We start from the raw sequence: 19,022 nt of genomic DNA on the forward strand, positions 1-19,022 counted from the left end.
TATGAGGAGAAAAAATATTAAAGGATAGTCAGCAGTCTGGCTATGCTTTTGGCTGAGGCTTCAGCATCCTTCTTCTGTTTACCTCTGACATTAACCCACTTTCTGAGCTCTGAGCCAGCATTTCTGTGCTCTCTCCCTTCCCACCCTCCCCCTCTCTCTCTCAATCACAAACTTGCCCTCAAACACACGCACACGCGCACACACGCACACACACACACACACACACACACACACACACACACACACACACACACACACACACTCTCATCCCTCCCATGCTGTCAGTGTATCACTGAGGTGTAGCAGCCTGCGTGCTGTCAGAATGCACTGATGGAACCGCATGCTGTACTCTTCTCACTCTTCTCTATGGAGCAGTAGGAAAACTGGGTCACTGATGCTGGAGCCATGGGCTGCACCACTAGCGTGATTCTGTTTGAAGGGCTGCGCTCCGTGATCCAGAGGAACTGTGGGTACTGTAAGAGCGTGAGTGCTGCCGAACTGCTTGGTCCGGCAGTGACGGAACCAGCTTGCCCTAGCCGCAGAGAGTCCAAAGCTTGGTCCATCAGGACTACATTGAAGGTGGGGTTTGGGAGAGAATGTGTGGGTGGGTGGATTCTTATGAGTGGGTGGTATCATGTGTGTATAATTATATCAGTGTAATTGTATTCTATCAGGTTGAGTGGTCAGTTTCTTTGCAGCATGGCTTTACTGTCTGACATGATCACTTCATGTTGGTGTAAGAGAAGATGCACTTGAGATGAGTAGTCTGTGTATTGTGTACTACCCCATTAAAGTAATCCTTAAATAACTGAAAGAATGGACTTGGGATCAGTGCTTAGTCATGGTTGGGACACCTCATTGTATCAGAATAGCACTACAGCTCATAGTCTGTACTGGAGGTCGTAACTGCTCTTTTTAATAGTTTTCTCATATGTACCTGTCTGAGAGAGAGAAATATATAATAACTTCAGTCATTGCTGTTTTTGTTGTTCTTATTGTCATTATTTTTGGCAACAATCCACTTAATACAGTCATACCAATAATGCTATCTTAAACTAAACAGAGATTGAGACAGCTGGCAAGACACATGAGGAATGATGAGAAGAGAAGCAGAGGAAGAAAGAACAAGCATTGCTGAATGGGCTAGATGTGAGATCAGAGGCTTCCACAGGGACAGAGCAGTTCCCTCTGATTTACGAGAGAGAGAGAGAGAGAGAGAGAGAGAGAGAGAGAGAGACAGAGAGAGAGAGAGAGAGACAGAGAGAGAGAGAGAGAGAGAGAGAGAGACAGAGAGAGAGAGAGAGAGACAGAGAGAGACAGAGAGAGACAGAGAGACAGAGAGAGAGAGAGAGAGAGAGAGAGAGAGAGAGACAGAGAGAGAGACAGAGAGAGAGACAGAGAGAGAGACAGAGAGAGAGACAGAGAGAGAGACAGAGAGAGAGACAGAGACCTTCTATTCTTATGCATCCAGAAATTATTTGCCTGTTTTAATAGGACTGTGCATCATTTGCAACCCTAATGCTTCCTCTGTATGGCATTATGTGTGTCCTCTGAGCTGAATTTAGCATGTGTAAGTGAGCGCTGTTAAATAGGTCAGGGTGGGTCAGGGCTCCTCTGAATGTAGACCTGGAACGCTATCTTTCTCCTTCAGCAGCACAGGTTCGACTAATACACCAATGAATCAATAGATGAATATTTAACTGGTAGAAATCATTACACTTGTAACATTTAGCTCTCTAACAGCCCAAATGCTGTCAGTAGATGAAGTGTGTGGGTCAGTTTGGGGTAAAGTGCATGTGAGCTTATTTAGGGGGAAGTCAGGGTCTGTTATTGTACTCGTTGCAGTGATTACTGCAACACAGCCTTTTCCTTCCACCTCTGCTCTTTCATGGCTCTGGTGTAGTGGAGAAAGGGAGGAGGTATCTCTCTAGAGTGTTCTTATAAGACCTTTAGCTGACATTTAGTTAGACCTTTTCTAACTGCGATGCTTATTGGGACTAAGGTTAAAAATGAAAGATTTTAGCTTTTGAATGGTTTGAGAGACATGTCACGCCTGCCAGGATTTGATGGCAATATTTGTTGGTAAGTGGGTTTTAATAAAGGTACTGGACTGGACTCATCACTGCAGCTTTTATAATCACATTCATATGGTCTGTTTTTATTGCACATAGTCAAATTGTGTTGCACATAGTGGCTCAGTGTTTAAGCAGTAATCAGATTTGATTTGTAAAACTGTAAGCAAATGTTCAGCCACATCTCTAAGCACATCTCTAAGCAGAAATTAGGGATGCATCAATATGGAAACACTGCTATCCGATATTTCCCAATTATATATATGAGATGCTGACACCGATTAATAAACGTTTTTAAAATGTAGAATGGAGACTAGATCCACCTGGATTAACCTTACACATATGTTGATCATCTTTGTACAAGGTTTTGCTCCTCGGAAGTGCAATAATACGTCATCAATAAGTATGATAAATACATTTGAAATATTAGTCAAATATAAACATCCATCCAGTGCCAGTATTTTTATTAAACGAATGTCTCCCTGCAGTGATATGATTCTTATGTCATTGAATGTCCCGAACAGAAATAGGTTTATAAACAGGTTGGGGATTTTTGTTCAGTACTCCTATACCAGAGCATCTTCTGTACTTGGTGCCATGTAATACAACTCTAATTTTGCAGCCCAGCCATGTGTTAGTTGTACAACCTTTGCTTGTTTGAAGCAATGCAACTAACATTAATACAGCCTAGATACCAAAATGAAACATAATGTATCATTAGCTAAACGATTCAGAGCTGATTGAAAATTCATTTGTTAATGATTCATATCTGTGGTGCTGTGTGTTTTTGTCCTACTTTACAACCTCAGTCTCAGCTTTAATTAAAAAAATGGAGCTGGTTTTATTGTGTTCCTTTCAGATAGCCTTGCAGCAATTTGATGGCTTTGCCCTCTGTGGTCTTATTTTACATGATTGATGTGCTGTGGTTGATTTTGATTTTCCCCTTTTATATTCATTACTTCAAATACTGCCTTATCCTACATTTTTCTTGTTGTGTGTTTTCTTTTTTTTGTTTTGTTGTGTTTTTTTTTTTTTTTTTTTTGGTCATGAGGTCAGTTTGTTTGTGTTGTTTTATGTAAGAAAAACAGTCATAATTTGTGTTTGCATGATCAGTTTCCAACCTCTCTTTATCCTTAGAATTAAATTGGAATTAAACAAGCTGTTTTTTCTGTGCCATTTAAACATTGGCTGTGTAAATGATCTCTCTTCTGATTGGCTGCCTCTATTAAGGCTCTTTCAAAAGGCAGGCGTGACGGCAAACTCTTATTTAAAAAAACTGAGTAAAATTGTAAAATTCAGCGATATAGACCCTTTAACGTCTTAATGGCTTGACTGCTCTTTTACTAGGCTAGGTCTAATATCTCAGTTTCTGTGATTCAGCCCTTTGCCTTTCAGCCAGGCATTCCAACATTTGAGAAATTTGAACTGGTTTCCTTTGCACAGTCATCTGACATTATTTCTCACATGAAATGCCCTACATGTGCCATGGACATTCTTCCATCATGGCTTTTTAAGGACATTTTTGATACAATTGGACCTGACGATTTATCAATTATAAATGCAAGTTTTGCATCTGGTGTAGTTCCTGCGTGTTTTAAGCATACAGTTGTTCAGCCCCTCCTAAAAAAGCAGAATCAGATTTTTGGGATTTTGAGTAACTACTGGCCTATGTCAAAACTATAATTTTTGGCTGTTGTTTACTCAAATTGAATATTTTTTAAACAGCAACAAAATTTATTAAACCATTCAATCGGGTTTTAGGGCATTTCACAGTACAGAGTCTGCTCTTTTAAAAGTGACTAATGATCTTTTACTTAATGCTGATTTTGGTGATTGTTCTGTCCTCTGTCTTGCTGGACTTGAGTGCTGCATTTGACACTGTTGATCATGATATACTCATTGAACGTTTGGAACATTGTGTTGGGGTCAAGAGTTTGGCTCTAAATTGGTTTATCTCCTATATTAAACGTAGAACCTTTTCTGTTAACATTGGGAAAAATTCTGTGGTTCCACAAGGGTCCATTTTAGGGCCTGTGCTTTTTTGTTATACATGCTTCCACTGGGGCGAATTATTCATAAACATAACATCTCATTTCACTGTTATGTAGATGATCTACAACTATATTTACTTTTAAACATTGGAAATCACTACTCTTTAGGAAGACTCAATGAATGTATCATGGATATTAAGAATTGGATGACCCAGAGCTTTCTTCAGCTGAATGATAGTAAAACAGAGGTTATTTAATTTGGTCCCCCCAACAGTAACCAAGAGCTTGAAAGAAAATCTGGGTTCTATAACCAATTTTATAAAAACACAAGTTAAAAACCTTGGGATCATTTTTGATGCTGTATTAAAATTTGAGCAAATAAATGCAGTTGTCAAGGCTAGTTTCTTCCAGCTCAGGACAATCTCCAGATTAAAATGTTCTTTTCTTAATGCTTTAGATTTGGAAAAAGTCATTCATGCCTTTGTGACATCTAGATTGGATTACTGTAATGCACTGTATTTTGGAATTAACGAAGCATCTCTGGCTCGTTTACAAGAAGTTAAAAATGCTGCAGCCAGAATGTTATCTGGTATGAAGAAAAGAGAGCACATTACTCCAATTTTAGCATAGTTTCTCTGGCTCCCAGTGCATTACAGAATCCAATATAAGAATCCATGGCATTGATGATTTTTAAAGCTTTGAATGGTCAGGCACCTGCATATGTTGAGGACATGCTTTGTATATATGCGCCGACAAGATCTTTAAGGTCTGCCTCTCAATCACTTTTAACTATTCCTCAGTCTCATCTTAAACAAGAAGGGGATTGTGCCTTTGCTGTCGCTGCACCAAGACTTTGAAATGGACTTCCAAGTGATATCAGTCATGCGTCATCTGTGAGCTTAAAACACATTTTTATAGATTAGCATTCTACAGTCATTGAGCTGTGGACTGAGGTTTGTACTCTGTTGTGTGAATGTGTGGTAGTGGTGTTCGGAAGGTGGGAATCCTTCTTTTTTGTTTTATTGTGAAGCACTTTGGTTTTAAATGTGCTATATAAATATTGACTTACTTACTACTTTTACTTACTACTTACTCTTTTACTGATGCTTCCCATTTTTTTAAAAAACAGTATCTGTCAGGCAGGAAGAGGTGCACACAGTGGGATTTAATTCTGTCTTGCAGGAGAAAATTGAGCTAACTTTTGTGAGCATGAGGTTTAAATATGCACACGCACACCTGTGTGTACACACACTCACACACTCACACACACACTTTTAACTTTATACTCTCTGTGGTTGCTTGCAAAGAAAGCAGCTGAAAAGAAACATGATCTCTCCTTCTGTATGTCCATTTGGTAGAAGAGAAGGGAGAATTCCAGCTGTACAGAGAGATGGTTTTGTAGCTTTTATCTCGAGTCCTGCCATTCTGCTTTTCACACTACCTGAATCAGCATTAGATATATAAGCAAACTTTTGATATGTTTATTTTAATGCATTTCCCAGACAAAAATATCCTTAAGATTGTCAGGACAGTTTCTTTTTCATTACTGAGATCCCATGGAAAACATTGTAAACAATCAATAACCTTTGTATGATACTAGACTGAGTGTTATTTTAACCATCCAGCAGAGTCTGAAAGAAATATAATAAAACACGGCTCATCAAGCAGCTAAATTTACTGATCAGACCTATCAGAGAACTTTATGGTCATGGACTAATATTGTATAAAGCAGTTTGATTGTGTTTGAGTTCGTAATGTGATGCAGTTCATATTAGAATTATATTGGGATCTGAAGATGTTTGCTTTTAAAAACTGGCAGCTTGAGACAGATTTTTAGATTTGACCAATATTTCAAAACAGTATTTGTTGTACACCAGAAGAGCAAACTGTTTAGGCAAAGCCTGGTTACTGGTTATCTCCATTTTTATCAATTTTCTCTTTTCTGCATCATTTGAACACGCCAGCTGCTCTTAGTGTGACCGTTTTCACGCTAGTGTCACATAGTGGGAAAATTTTCACAATAAAGGGCCAATAGAAATGCTGAAAACTGCTTGAAACAAAATCTCTTGCCTTAACTATCATTAAAAGTTAAAGGAAAACCCCAACGATTTTGCAAAATTACTTCATCATGCAGTGGTTTAGATGTAAACAAATTCATTCACAGTAGTTTGGTGTGAAATGCGCCTTTCTAGAGAAATTTGAGTCAAAATGGTTGACCACTGTAGTACTAGGATCCAGATGTCATTATGTCTGCACTACATATGTCACCATTTTATCCAAAATGACCAGTGAACTTGCATGTGTTTTGAAAGTTTTTACATGTCACACTGATAATGGTAAAATTGTGCTAAATTTGAAAAATAAGTTTTTTCTTACAACACCTGCATGTACCTCGCCACCGCGCATGCCTTTTGTGTTGTTTGAGTTGGCAGCATTGCGTCGCATAGTGTCAGCAAAATTCTGAGTTGATATGAATATTCATCAGAGGAGCTGTGATAGATTATAGTTGCACCTGGTTGGATAATTGTTCAGAATGGTTGAGCAGTGAAACTGCCCTGTACCAGGATACAGTACGGCCTGTTTTTTTCAGCTGCCGTTACAAGTACCAGAAATCCTGAAGTTGTGGCTAATTGTTTGAAACTGGTAACAAATACCAAAGTCTGACAACTTCACCAATGAAGACTAACCTACCTGAATCCAATGAAAAATGCAAAGTGGCTTTCTTCCAATGCTGGCTGCGAAAGAAAACTACTGTTCCCTCTGTTGTATTTTCCACCACAGAAACTGGAATCAAGGTAAGAAACATTTGTGAGTGAGATAAATTAGTCGCTGTTAGCCAGTGTTGCAGGTTCGAGTTCGATCTCTCTCGATCTCTCTCTCGATCTCTCTCTCGATCTCTCTCTCGATCTCTCTCAATCGATCTCTCTCAATCAATCTCTCTCTCTCTCTCTCGATCTCTCTCTCGAGATCTCTCTCGATATCTCTCGAGATCTCTCTCTCTCGATCTCTCTCTCTCTCGATCTCGATCTCTCTTTTGATCTTGATCTTGATCTCGATCTCTCGCTTTCGGTCCCTTCCTACCCCTCAAGCAACAGCAACTCATTTGTGTATTCTGGTTCAAATTGATGTGGTTCTACGATATTTTAGAAATGGACCTACTCAAAGTGCTCTGCATATTCATCCGTCTTCCAAAACATGTAAGAAAACTGTTGAGCTGTAAACAAAACCTGCTGCTGACATTAACGGTGTTGAACGTCTATAGTTATGGGCAAGGAACACCGAAAGCATGTTAGCTTGATCTCAGTTGAGAATGCAGTTTTGATAGGAAACATGAAAGCGATCCTGGAGTAATGAATGATTTTTGTTTACAGGTAAACTGTTGAATACTTTTGTAAATTTCCTCTGTACAGTTGCTGTGATGGAGATACTCATTTTTCTTTGGACAGCAATAATATGTAGCTTGTGTGTGTGTGTGTGTGTGTGTGTGTGTCTGTGTGTGTGTGTGTGTGTGTGTGTGTTTCTTGCACATATCCTTTGTGTTTAAGCTCTTAGGGACTTTTAGTGGAAATGGCACTGATGTTTCTTCTGATAAAGTTCTGAGAAAACTGGGAGTGTGTGTGTGTGTGTGTGTGTGTGTGTGTGTGTGTGTGTGTACCCTGCATTCCAGTTCACACCCTTTTGTTTTTCCCTATTCCTGCAGGGATTCAATAGCTATTACATCAAACTCTGGTTGTAAACTCTCAGACAAAGCGTGTAGGAGTGTATTAGAAGTACTCGACCAAATTACTGACTGGTGTCGATTAAAGCAAAGTGATTATTCTGGGATACTCACTTTATAGCCTATATATACCCTCACTGGCCACTTTAAGATTTATTATCATTATATATTGTTAATATTATTAGAACACTTTTTCTTTATCAGATCTTAAAAAAGAGGTGCATTTTGTAATTGCAGATTACTGCAGTTAGCAGTTATAGATTGTAGTCCCTACAGTCCCGTTTCTCTGCATAATTTATTAGCCTCGGCTTTACATCTTTTAAGCAATAATCAGCACTGCAGTGACAAAAAAATAGTGGTGGCGTGATGGTGTGTGTGCTACATAGAGTTGATTGAGCCAACTCTGCACTGTACTTACTGTATATGCGGTATATGGTGTATGGACAGTGAGAAATGTTGCACATTACTAAAACAAAACTGTCTATGTAGCTGATTGTGTGGGAAGAGTATACATTGTATGTGTGTTTATTTAAATGTGCTTGCCTTTGTGATTCCAAGGTATGAGTGCAGGAAGTATATCCTTCACCATAGATATTTGTCAGTGTTTTGCATGTGTTGGTTGGTGAGAGAGGTTTGAGTGTAAATATATTTTGCTTTTGTTATTATGAAGAATGTGACAGTCAGAGTGTTTTTTGTGTTGGAGTTGTTTGAAGAAAATGACCATGTGTACCAAGCATGGGAAGCTGTGTATATGATGTACACTTTTGCATTTTGCCTCATGATGAGACCGGACAACAAGGTATTCTGACCTCTACTTCAGACATTCTTTCCGTCAAACATATATATACACACAGTGAAGTCACCCCCCTAAGAATATGGTGGAAAAAGTTCAAAAAGCACTTAAATCTAAGTAAACATTTCTTTTCTTATGGATTTTTCCATTTTTCATGACATTGATGAGATTAAACATTATCCCTTCATAAACAATCAAACAAATTTTATATTATTTATTTTAAGAAATAAAAATTGTGTAATTAAACAATGACTGGGCTTTTTGGGAACAAAGGTGTATATACATTTTGTGTGTGTGTGTGTGTGTGTTTTCAAGAGCAGGTGGTGGCAGTTGTGCTTATTTGGTCCTCCCCCTCTTGTTTAACTTGGACACTCTAGTGCAAAAGATAAAACACACACACACTCCCTTTCTTGGCTCTGTGTGGAATTTATTTTCTCATCTCTAAGTTAGTAGTGTGTGTTTGGAATGCCTGCCCAGCAGATGCATAAACAAGCATGCAGACAGAAGATGGGAGTAATCCTGCTGTCCAGTGCACATATCTCTGAGACACAGGCAAAGACAGGAAATCATGCATACAGCACTTCTACAGTGTTGGATTAACTGTTTATTTAATGGCAGATTAGTGTACATGTCTCTAAACACTGACCTTCATTTCAAGCAGCAGCGTCTGAACTTTAGAGGGGAAAAAATACCAGAATCCTGCCTGCAGGCTTCAGCTGTGACCTCTCTGATGTACTGCTAATCAAACTGCCAGAAATAAAGGCAGATCATTCCACGGAGATGTACACTACTGGTGGCTGTAAAGGTTACCTCACTACCATCACAGGTGCACTATAATCCTACCCACTTTCCCTTCTACCAGTACGCTCAGTGTGTATTGCGTGCTCAATATTGGCTATATTGTAACTGTCATATGCAATAAGAGATCAGAACGTTTCTTCGTTCTGAGAATTTTTACAGTGTCTCAACTGTATTTATGGAGAGTGACTCTTTGAGCTATCAGATATCTTCTAACAGTGTGTCATTTTGACATCAATTTGAACCAAACCTGTGCTGTGGTGCAGTATGTTAGACCTGTGAACTAAGCTATTATTAGCTTTGCCAAAACACTGTAGTCCCATATCACAGAACAGGACTTTAGTGCACAGTTTGAAGGTTTGAAGCAAGTGGATACCACCCAAGCCTGTTTCTATGTATGCTGTGTTGTGAAGTGAACAGGAAGAAGCTGGACAAGGGTTGGGACTGTATGTGGGTCAGGATTTGAGTCTTTGAAGAGGATTTTTTTTCTGAGCATCTCAAAAGCTACATGCTCAATCTAATGGGCTGATGTGTGCATGTGTGTACATGTGAGTTCATGATGTCATGAGCACAGTGGTGGACAGTAACTAAATAAATGTAAAAAGTAGTTTTTTTATGTATCTGTATTTTACTGAAGTATTTGGATTTTGTGTGACTTTTTACTTTCACTCCACTACATTTCATAGTCAAATATCTCACTCCACTATATTATAAGAACTCTGTCATTCCTGGAGTGATATTTTACCTTGGGTATCTCTGCTTTAACTCAAGTACATGATTTGTGTACCTCGTCCACCACTGCATGAGCAATGGATGCAGATGGTCTTTTGTCAGTTGGACTTTCCAGGAGACCCCATGTAATCAGTGGATTTACTTTAAGTCAGTGGAATGTTTCTGATGTGACCTGTACACTCCATATGCTAAAACAGTTTCTCTCACAAACACGTGTCCCATTGTTTTTTGTTTAAGGCACAGTCAGTCTCTGCAATGGAATGTCTCTTTTTGTCTTGTTGTCTCTGGTGGGACATTGTCATTAGTGTGTGCAGGTAGATACCATAGGCTCAGATGGCTCCTGGGGGAGGTGTGTGTGTGTGTGTGTGTGTGTGTGTGTGTGTGTGTGTGTGTGTGTGTGTGTGTCTGTGTCTGTGTCTGTGTGTGTGTAAAGTAACTTCCCCGTGCAGCTCAGCTGAGTGTAGGAGGGGCCCTTATTCTCTTCTGTCTCCAGTTAGTGAGAGAGAGAGTAGCTATGGGCAGAGTGTGCATATGGTGGAGAGGAGTAGAAGTTTAGAGCTCTTTTGAGTTTCTTTGCTGAAGGTAAACTCTGTTGGACATGCTGACTGCTCCATCCAGCCTGGAGTTTTCACATGATCACGTTTGCTGGACTGTAACTGAAAAGCCTGTAGGATTTTCTTTGTCTCATTTTTGATTTTCTGGGATTAGAAAGCTGAAAGCATGCAGGGCAGAGCAGTCAAAAGCCAGAAGATGGTGATTGAGTCTCCACAGCAGTTTAAAGCTCAACCTGTGGCCGAGCCAGAGCAGGGCAATGGGTCGGGCCAGTCAACGGTGAGTTCCGTAGTGTGTGCATGCAGATGCTCTGATGAAGATCAGACAGAGGGGAGTTCTGCCTACCTGCAACAAATGTGGCAATTTGATGTTGAGGGAATAGCTAAAGATTTTGAGTTATTTTTATTTATATTTTGAGTTATTTATTGGCTGGTTAGAAATTATGCCTTTATGACTGACATGAACAGAAATCTTTATTGTATTTGTGTATTTTTTTTTTTTTTTTTTTTAATTCTCTTTACTGGTAAAGCTTTTTTTAGATGTAGACAGTAGAAGGTTTGTGAACTGGCTGATTATCATAAACAACCCATGAATTGATTTGTAGAGCCTTCAGTGCTGGCTGTCACAATTGAAACTTTGAATTTTAAACTTTTGAAACATTTTCAGGTCTCTCAGCCTGACCTGATAAATATTGTTTTATATTGAAAAAAAGAAAGTAAAAAAGAAATGAAGTACAGAGGAGAGGACTGAGGAGAAAAGCATTTAGGCGTGGTACGGTGTTTTATAGTGTTATTTAGAGAATAGAACTGCAGTAAAAATAAGGAAAGTCTGTCACTCCCTAAGAGCAGGGCAGTACACAACTCCAAGTTGAGCCAGAGTTATAGTCCAAAACAGCTGTTTTAGCCTTATTAATTCTGTCTTTCTCTCTCTCTTTTTATAATAATAATAATAATAAAAGTAAAAAAAAAAAAAATAATAATAATTTAACGTAGTCCTGTGCTGCATGAGTCAATGCGTGAGGCCGTGGTGTTGTCAGTGTTAGGCCATAAATAAACATCTTTTTTGCTAACCACACAGCTGTTGCTGGATATGACAGCAGCATTAGAACAAGCCCCCAGTTCACACATACGCTCTTGTGCATTACCACACTCACTCTGTTGTCAGAAGTGCACAAAACCCAAAACCTTTTATAGAATAGTTCAAAGTTAATACATATTCAGATACATGACTTGGTAGAGCATTACTAATATCCCATCATCAAAGGCTGTGAGCTTCAGAAGAACAGGAGCTTTGACTGAAGTGTGGATTAACTAAGATGAGGAGCTGTGTGTGTGTGTGTGTGTGTGTGTGTGTGTGTGTGTGTGTGTGTGTGTGTGTGTGTTTTACTCTGCTGATAAAACATTAGAGCTGATTAATCAACTTGATTAATCAGATGGCTGAGGATCTAGACTGATACTGACTGATCGTAATAATACAGGCTGAACTGATTAAAATGCTGATATAGTTACAATAACAATGACTTGTTAAAGGTATTCAAACCTAACATAAAATTAATGAAAAATAAGAGGTGATTATCAGACACCAAAATCGTGAAGAATTTTGATTAGCTCTGCCCCATTGCCACAATATTTACATTGTTTCTACTGTTTAAGTTTAAGATGTCTGACTGAGACTTGAATCATACCTGTCAGTAAAAGTACTGTTTAACTAAAATGATTAGAGTTACAATCCAAAATGCACATAAAACATTCTGTCAGCCAGTGTTATTAGTGTTATCAGTATCATCGCTTAAAATCAGTAATGGCCACGATAGCTTTATAACTGTCAGGTCTTATACAATATATAAGTATGTATTCTGTGGTCTATAGTGAGTCAAGCAATTGGTCAGTGGTAATGGGCGAGTCCTTCTCAAAAGGGTATGGGAATCATCAAAACAGCACTAAACAGCAGTGGGAGTGAAGCCCACATGTTAATGCACACCCAGGGGACAGTACCGCACTGCAAACTGTACACATTCCACAGTTATGAGTGAATAATAGCTTAACCACAGTAACTGCATTTGATGTCATTGTGTATGCAACTGTCTAAACATCAGTGGCCGTTTGATGCCTTTGAGCCTAAAATAAGGGCAAGGACATGCAGTTCCTCTTTTCAGATAAAGTACATAATATTTGATTACCTACAAGCAAAAAGAGAGGTTACAGTACTTTTACCTTTGTTACAGTTGATGTTTTTTGCTTCTAATGCATTACATACAGTGAGTAAAGTCTTACTTGTGTAAAAGATTAAATTATATGAATGTGAGATTTAACCGTTTTGTTTACTGATAAGCTGTGACTGCTGTATTTAATGACTCGGACATCTAAAATGTCACTTCTCTGTCATATGATTGTCATTGCTGTTCTTTCTATACAGCTTCTTTGCGTTTATGATTAAACTAGTTTACGGTGTTCTCTCTGCTGTGCAGTGTTATTGTCTGTGTGGCACGTTGTCCTGTTATCAGCCAAGCCCTTAATCGTGTGTGTGTGTGTGTGTGTGTGTGTGTGTGTGTGTGTGTGCGGTTGTGATCCAGTATATGCAAGTCTCCTCCAAAAGAATCAATCATCCCAAAGGTGTTCCATCGGGTTGAGATCAGGACTCTGTGCAGGCCAGTCAAGCTCTTTCACACCAAACTCTCTCATCCATGTCTTTATGGACCTTGCTTTGTGCACTGGTGTGCAGTCATGTTGGAACAGGAAGGAGCCATCACCAAACTGTTCCCACAAATTTGGGAGCATTAAAATTGTCCAAAATCTCTTGGTCTGCCGAAGCATTAAGAGTTTCTTTCACTGGAACTAAGAGGCCGAGCCAAGTCCTGAAAACCAACCTCACGCCATAATGCCCCCTCCACCAAACATTACACTTTGCATAATGCAGTCAGACAAGTACTGTTCTCCTGGCATCCGCTAAACCCACACTCGTCCATCAGATTGCCAGACGGAGAAGCATGATTCGTCACTCCAGAACACATCTCCACTGCTCTAGAGTCAAGTGGCGGTGCTTTACACCACTGCATTCAATGCTTTGCATTGCGTTTGGTGATGTAAGGCTTGGATGCAGCTGCTCAGCCATGGAAACACATTCCATAAAGCTCTCTACGTTGTTCTTGAGCTAATCTGAAGGCCCCATGAAGTTTGGAGGTCTATAGCGATTGACTCTGTAGAATATTGGCAACCTGCACGCTATGCGCCTCAGCATCCAGTGAGCCCGCACGGTCATTTTACATGGCTGACCACTTTGTGGCCGAGTTGCTGTCGTTCCCAATCGCTTCGACTTTGTTATAATACTACTGACAGTTGACTGTGGAATATTTAGCAAGGAAATTTAATGACTGGACTTGTTGCACAGGTGGCATCCTGTTACTGTACCACGCTGGAATTCACTGAGCTCCTGAGAGCGACCCATTCTTTCACAAATGTTTGTAGAAGCAGTCTGCATGTCTAGCTGCTAGGTTTAATACACCTGTGGCCATGCAAGTGATTGGAACATGAGAATTCAATGATTTGGATGGGTGTGTGAATACCTTTGACAGTATAGTGTATCAGTAGTCAATATTTTTTAAGCAAATATGATTCCGATATCACTGTGCATCCCTAATTGTGGAAATTGGCTGCTCTTTTGATGCATATATGGATCATTTTATACATGTGTAAACCTCTGATATTATAACCTTCATCTGATGTTCTGAATGCATATGCTTAGTTTTTTTTTTTTTTTTTTTTTTTTGGTAGTCTTGGGTAGGGATGGATGATTTTCTGAGCATGTCATGTATATCGTCAGTTCTTAAACAACATTGACCAAGTTTCATTACAAAGACAGCATAACTATTCTTGTGTAATTAGATTGTGTGCAGTGCAGTATATGCTATGCAGTCTTATACATATGAAAACTACCTGGACAAATTTTGTTGTTTTGTTGATTTAAGTATAAAGACATTAACATATCTGCTACATGGAACACACTTAGCATGGTAATTTAGCAAACTATAATGGACAGTTACTAGTTATTTGCTGAATTATAGGGCTCACATCAGGAAAAAACTAATTTCTTTTTTTTGTCTTTTGAAGTAATATGTAAACTTTTTTTTTTTTTTTTTTTTTTTTTTTTGCTCAGTCCATATATCACTACTGTCCAAAAATAGTGTGTCTAAAGTTATCGGCTTTTCAGGAGAGTGCAAAATGTTCTTTACATGAACTTGCATTACAAGTAAAGACACAAATTTTGGAATATTTCTATAGGTCCATTCATCATGAAATTTTTTTACATAATGTAAAAGGCAGCTGCTATGCTCAACAGATGTAAAAAAAAAAAAAAAGCTGAAATGAAGATGCAAGGGGGAAAAAACATAAAAATATATATAATATGTGCCATAACTTTTGCAGAAACCATATTGTTTTTCTTCTTCTTTGTGCTTGTGCATTAAAATGTGCAAAGTATGTTCTCTTTCGATTTTCAGTTATCAATTTAAATGAGAAAATCAACAAAATGTCACTTCACCGGGGCGCCCAAACATTTGCATACCACTTTATATGAGAAAAGTTGCATTCATTATACCCATTTTTATTGATTGCAGAAAACTAAACTTAGTATAACGTTTGTAATAAAAAAAAAATCAAGAATATTGATGATGTTATAATTTTGCTATATTGCCCCCCACTAAACATAAAATATGAAAAATGAATCCATGTTGTTTTCTGATAGCTGGACTTGGAAAGAACCAAGCTTTTATCAAAGCATTGCTCAGTCTCAGCTGTTATGGGCAGCCTGTATATTACGCTTACTCATATATAGAGGCTGTATTATCATTCTCTTATTGGCATGCTCAGCTCCTGTGAGATGAAGTATCAGTTCTGTTGTCGCAGGCAGTGCATGTGTGTGTAGCCTAACTGTACCTCATGTCTGTTAGGACTGATTAGTAGAGCTATTCCATCTCCATGGAGATCCCTCTGACATCAACCAGCTAATATCAGCTCCAGATGTGGACCTGACTGCAGTCGTGACTGACCAGGCAGAGCCATTCATTCGCTCACTTACTCACTCCTACGCACACACGCGCACACACACACACCTTGTCTATAGCACTTGTTGAAGTATATCATTACAGGAGCTCAGCTAAGTCTCATACCTGTCCTACTCAGTCATGTCCTGTCTTTATGAAGTGATCTTCTCTTCCACACTATAGCAGAAAACACACTCTCTGCCTTTAACATGCACATTATATGCTTTAATACATGTGTCCATATTCAGATGTAAAAAGCAAAATATTGGGGACATTTCCTGTCCAGAGCTTATGGGTGGTATTCTTCTCTTCCCTTCTTTCCCTGTTACAACTGTTACATCAGTCTGCTTTAGAGTTGCTTGTTTTATTTTCATTCATCAGCATCTGAGTCACTCACGAAAGTCCTGATCAACTCATTGCTGAACGCTTCATCCTTTTGAAGTTAGTTCAAGTTAGTCCTCACTCTGACAGGTAGCACACTCTCAAAACAGGTCGTTTTTGGTCTTTAATAAAATCAGTGGTTCTATATAGAATTATGAACCCTCAAAGGAGGGCTTTTTGCGTAGAGAAATCATTCTTTAGATTGTTGGTCAAAGTGATGTCGGTGGTTTAATAAAGAACCTTTTTGAAAAGGGCTCTATATAGCACCAAAAAGTGTTCTTCTACTGTAACAAGATTGACATCATAACAATAGTAGAACCCTTATTGGTGCTATATAAGACCTTTTTCAAAAAGGTTCTGTATAGAACCATCTACAGTGCATTCTCCATCAATCTGAAGAACTCTTTCACAGTGCAGAGAACCCTTTAATCATGTGCAAGGTTCTTTGAGTGTTGATGGTTCTATATAGAACTATTTTCTTTACTAAAGAACTATCATTTTTAAGTATGTATAGAACCAAAAAAGGTTCTTCTGTTGTTACAGGCTTGATATGGTAACAATAGCAGTACCCTTGTGCTATATAGAACCCTTTTCAAAAAGGTTCTGTATAAAACAATCTTCAGCACTCTGCAATCTGAAGAACACTTTCACAATGCAGAGGACTCTTTAATCTTGGACAGGCTCCTTTTTATTGTTCGTGGTTCTGCATTGAACCATTTTCCTTACTAAAGAACCATCACTTTAAGAGGTTTGTAGAGTTGATGTGTGTTATATTAAACACCCAACAACGTTTTAATAAAAAACAAGATAGGAGCACAACAAAACACCACTTAAAATTGCTTTTAAGCAATTTTAAGCCATTTGGCAGTGGTTCTAATATTCTGATGAGCACTCATGATTGATAGCCCTCCTCCAGCACTCCTTTCTTGCAGCACCAATGAAAAAAAAAAAACTAAACAGAGCAGTACAAGCAGAACTGGCTCTACATATGAAGTTCATATTGTACACAAGCCCACTGTTCATGGCTCACTAAAACAGTCTCTAGCTCTCATATGCTGATGTCTTAAAAATGATTAAGTGCTTATTCAAGTTACTGCTGGATGTGCATCTAGGGAATACTGGCATGGAAGGATGAACAAATGAACAGACATGCAACAGACAGATGAGCTACCTTGATAGCACAGGTGTGTTTACAAGGTTAGTTATTGCTCAGTGGTTAGCTTTCACTTAGTAAGACTTTCTTATTCATACAGAGACCATAAGGCAACACAGTTTTGTTAAAGCTATGTGGGCAGGACAAAGCACATCAGCCTTGTGACAGACTACACAATAACCTTTTGACCCAAAATTATGACTGTCCAGTTTACATCAAATGAGAAAAAAAATTGGGAAAAAAATCCAAATTATGACATACTTTGTACGTGAATATTGCATGCCCACATAAACAAGCCTAACCTACTTGGAAAGAAAAAATGGGTTTAAGTTCCCTGGAGGTTTGGAGAAAAAGAAGCGTCCTCTTTTAAGCCTTATGGAGAGCTGAAAATGTTCTCACTTCTGTGAAAAAAACACTTATTATACCTGAGAGCCATTTGGGAGTGGTTCAGTCCAGCACTCCTTTCCTGCAATACCATTAAAACAGAATAAAACAGAACAGCACAAGCAGAGAAAAAATTAAAAGTAGCTCTACATATGAAGGCCTTATAAAGAGCTGAAGATGTTCTCACTTCCCTGAAAATATACACACACATGCACAGTTTTGTCAGTTCAAGTCAGTCAGACCCACAGAGACCACCCCACCCATGCACTCTCTTTCTAATCTATTGTGTATTTTTTTTCTTTCTTCTCAGTTTCTCTAACCCTCACTTTCATTGTTTTTTGTTTCTTTCTTTCCCTCCCTCTTAGTAGATGCTTTTTATAGTAAAGTCCTATCACTTTCACTCTCCCTTTATTTTTCTTTTACTTTAAAGGCTCCAAAAGTGTGTGGTTACTCTTTCAACAAATAAAATGAAAAGCAGATAAGCGCAGTGGTTTCAGGATTGAGTAAGCTTGGCCTGCTTTCAGAAAGCTTTGTCAGAAAGCTGCTTTCCAGTATTTCTGACATGCTGTGTTCCCCTTATGAAAAATACTTAATGTTTGTGTGTGTTTTGCAGGTAAAGCCACGTGTGATCGAGCCATTGGACTATGAGAGTGTGCTGGTCCAGAGGAAAACTCAGATTCTCAGTGATGTTCTTCGAGACATGCTGCAGTTCCCTCTGGAGGACTTCCAGGTGTGTATACTTGATGCTGCAACCTTGCACCAACAAAGCCATTATACTTAGGTCAATGAAAGAAGTTATCCAGAGAGAAGTAAAGATTTGTTTTACGTTTAACAGGTTATCACATTGCATTGTAGCTCTGTGCAGGATTATAGGATTATATATTATAGTTAAGGTTATTGCCCAAAGGCACAGCCATGAGGTTAAGTGAAAGGGCAAGGGTGTATCCTTCCGCTACTTAATACAAATTCCTCAGTGCCTCACCCTGCTCTCAAACAAGTACCCCCCTGGGGGGCCTTTTCCTGTTGAATCAAAAGCTTATTTAATGCATTGCCAATGCATACTTAGGGCCTCAATGATTAGTTGACCGAGATCATGGGTCAAAAACAAAAACAAAAGCACACAAGGTCATTCCAGCACATAGCAATCAACAGATTATCTTGTTAAACAGATAGAATTTTGCTGCTGTCATAGCACCACCTTCATTTGAAGTCAGAGAAAAATAGAATCTATTAATCAAATAATGGTTAACAGTTTAATTATTGAAGTAATTGCTAGTTGCAATCTTCTGTCAGTCACCCTCATCAAACTGGTATTGTGTTTGGGGCAGGAAGAAGACATTTGTGGCTTGGCTAGTTTTAGAGGAGTGTGGCAGTGGCAGATTTAGGACAGATGTGTCTCTCAGGGCTCAT

The 19,022-nt window shown here is 38.8% G+C and overlaps 1 protein-coding gene across 13 annotated transcripts in view; it reads left to right on the forward strand.

The window, feature by feature from the left end:
• The window catches only part of zmp:0000001200 (dedicator of cytokinesis protein 9), a 108,269-nt gene that overhangs the window by 32,801 nt on the left and 56,446 nt on the right, over positions 1-19,022 (forward strand). For 5 of the 13 annotated variants that reach the window (XM_037539264.1, XM_037539266.1, XM_017692311.2 and 2 more), the window contains exons 1-2: positions 351-579; positions 18,226-18,342. In XM_037539264.1, the coding sequence (XP_037395161.1) occupies positions 406-579; positions 18,226-18,342 (291 nt within the window). In that variant the 5' untranslated portion in view covers positions 351-405. Of the gene's footprint in view, positions 1-349; positions 580-18,225; positions 18,343-19,022 lie in introns of those variants that run through there. The other 8 variants (XM_017692308.1, XM_037539269.1, XM_017692309.1 and 5 more) reach the window with 3 other exon arrangements.

Source organism: Pygocentrus nattereri, chromosome 6 (assembly GCF_015220715.1).
Source record: "Pygocentrus nattereri isolate fPygNat1 chromosome 6, fPygNat1.pri, whole genome shotgun sequence".
Taxonomy (NCBI): domain Eukaryota; kingdom Metazoa; phylum Chordata; class Actinopteri; order Characiformes; family Serrasalmidae; genus Pygocentrus; species Pygocentrus nattereri.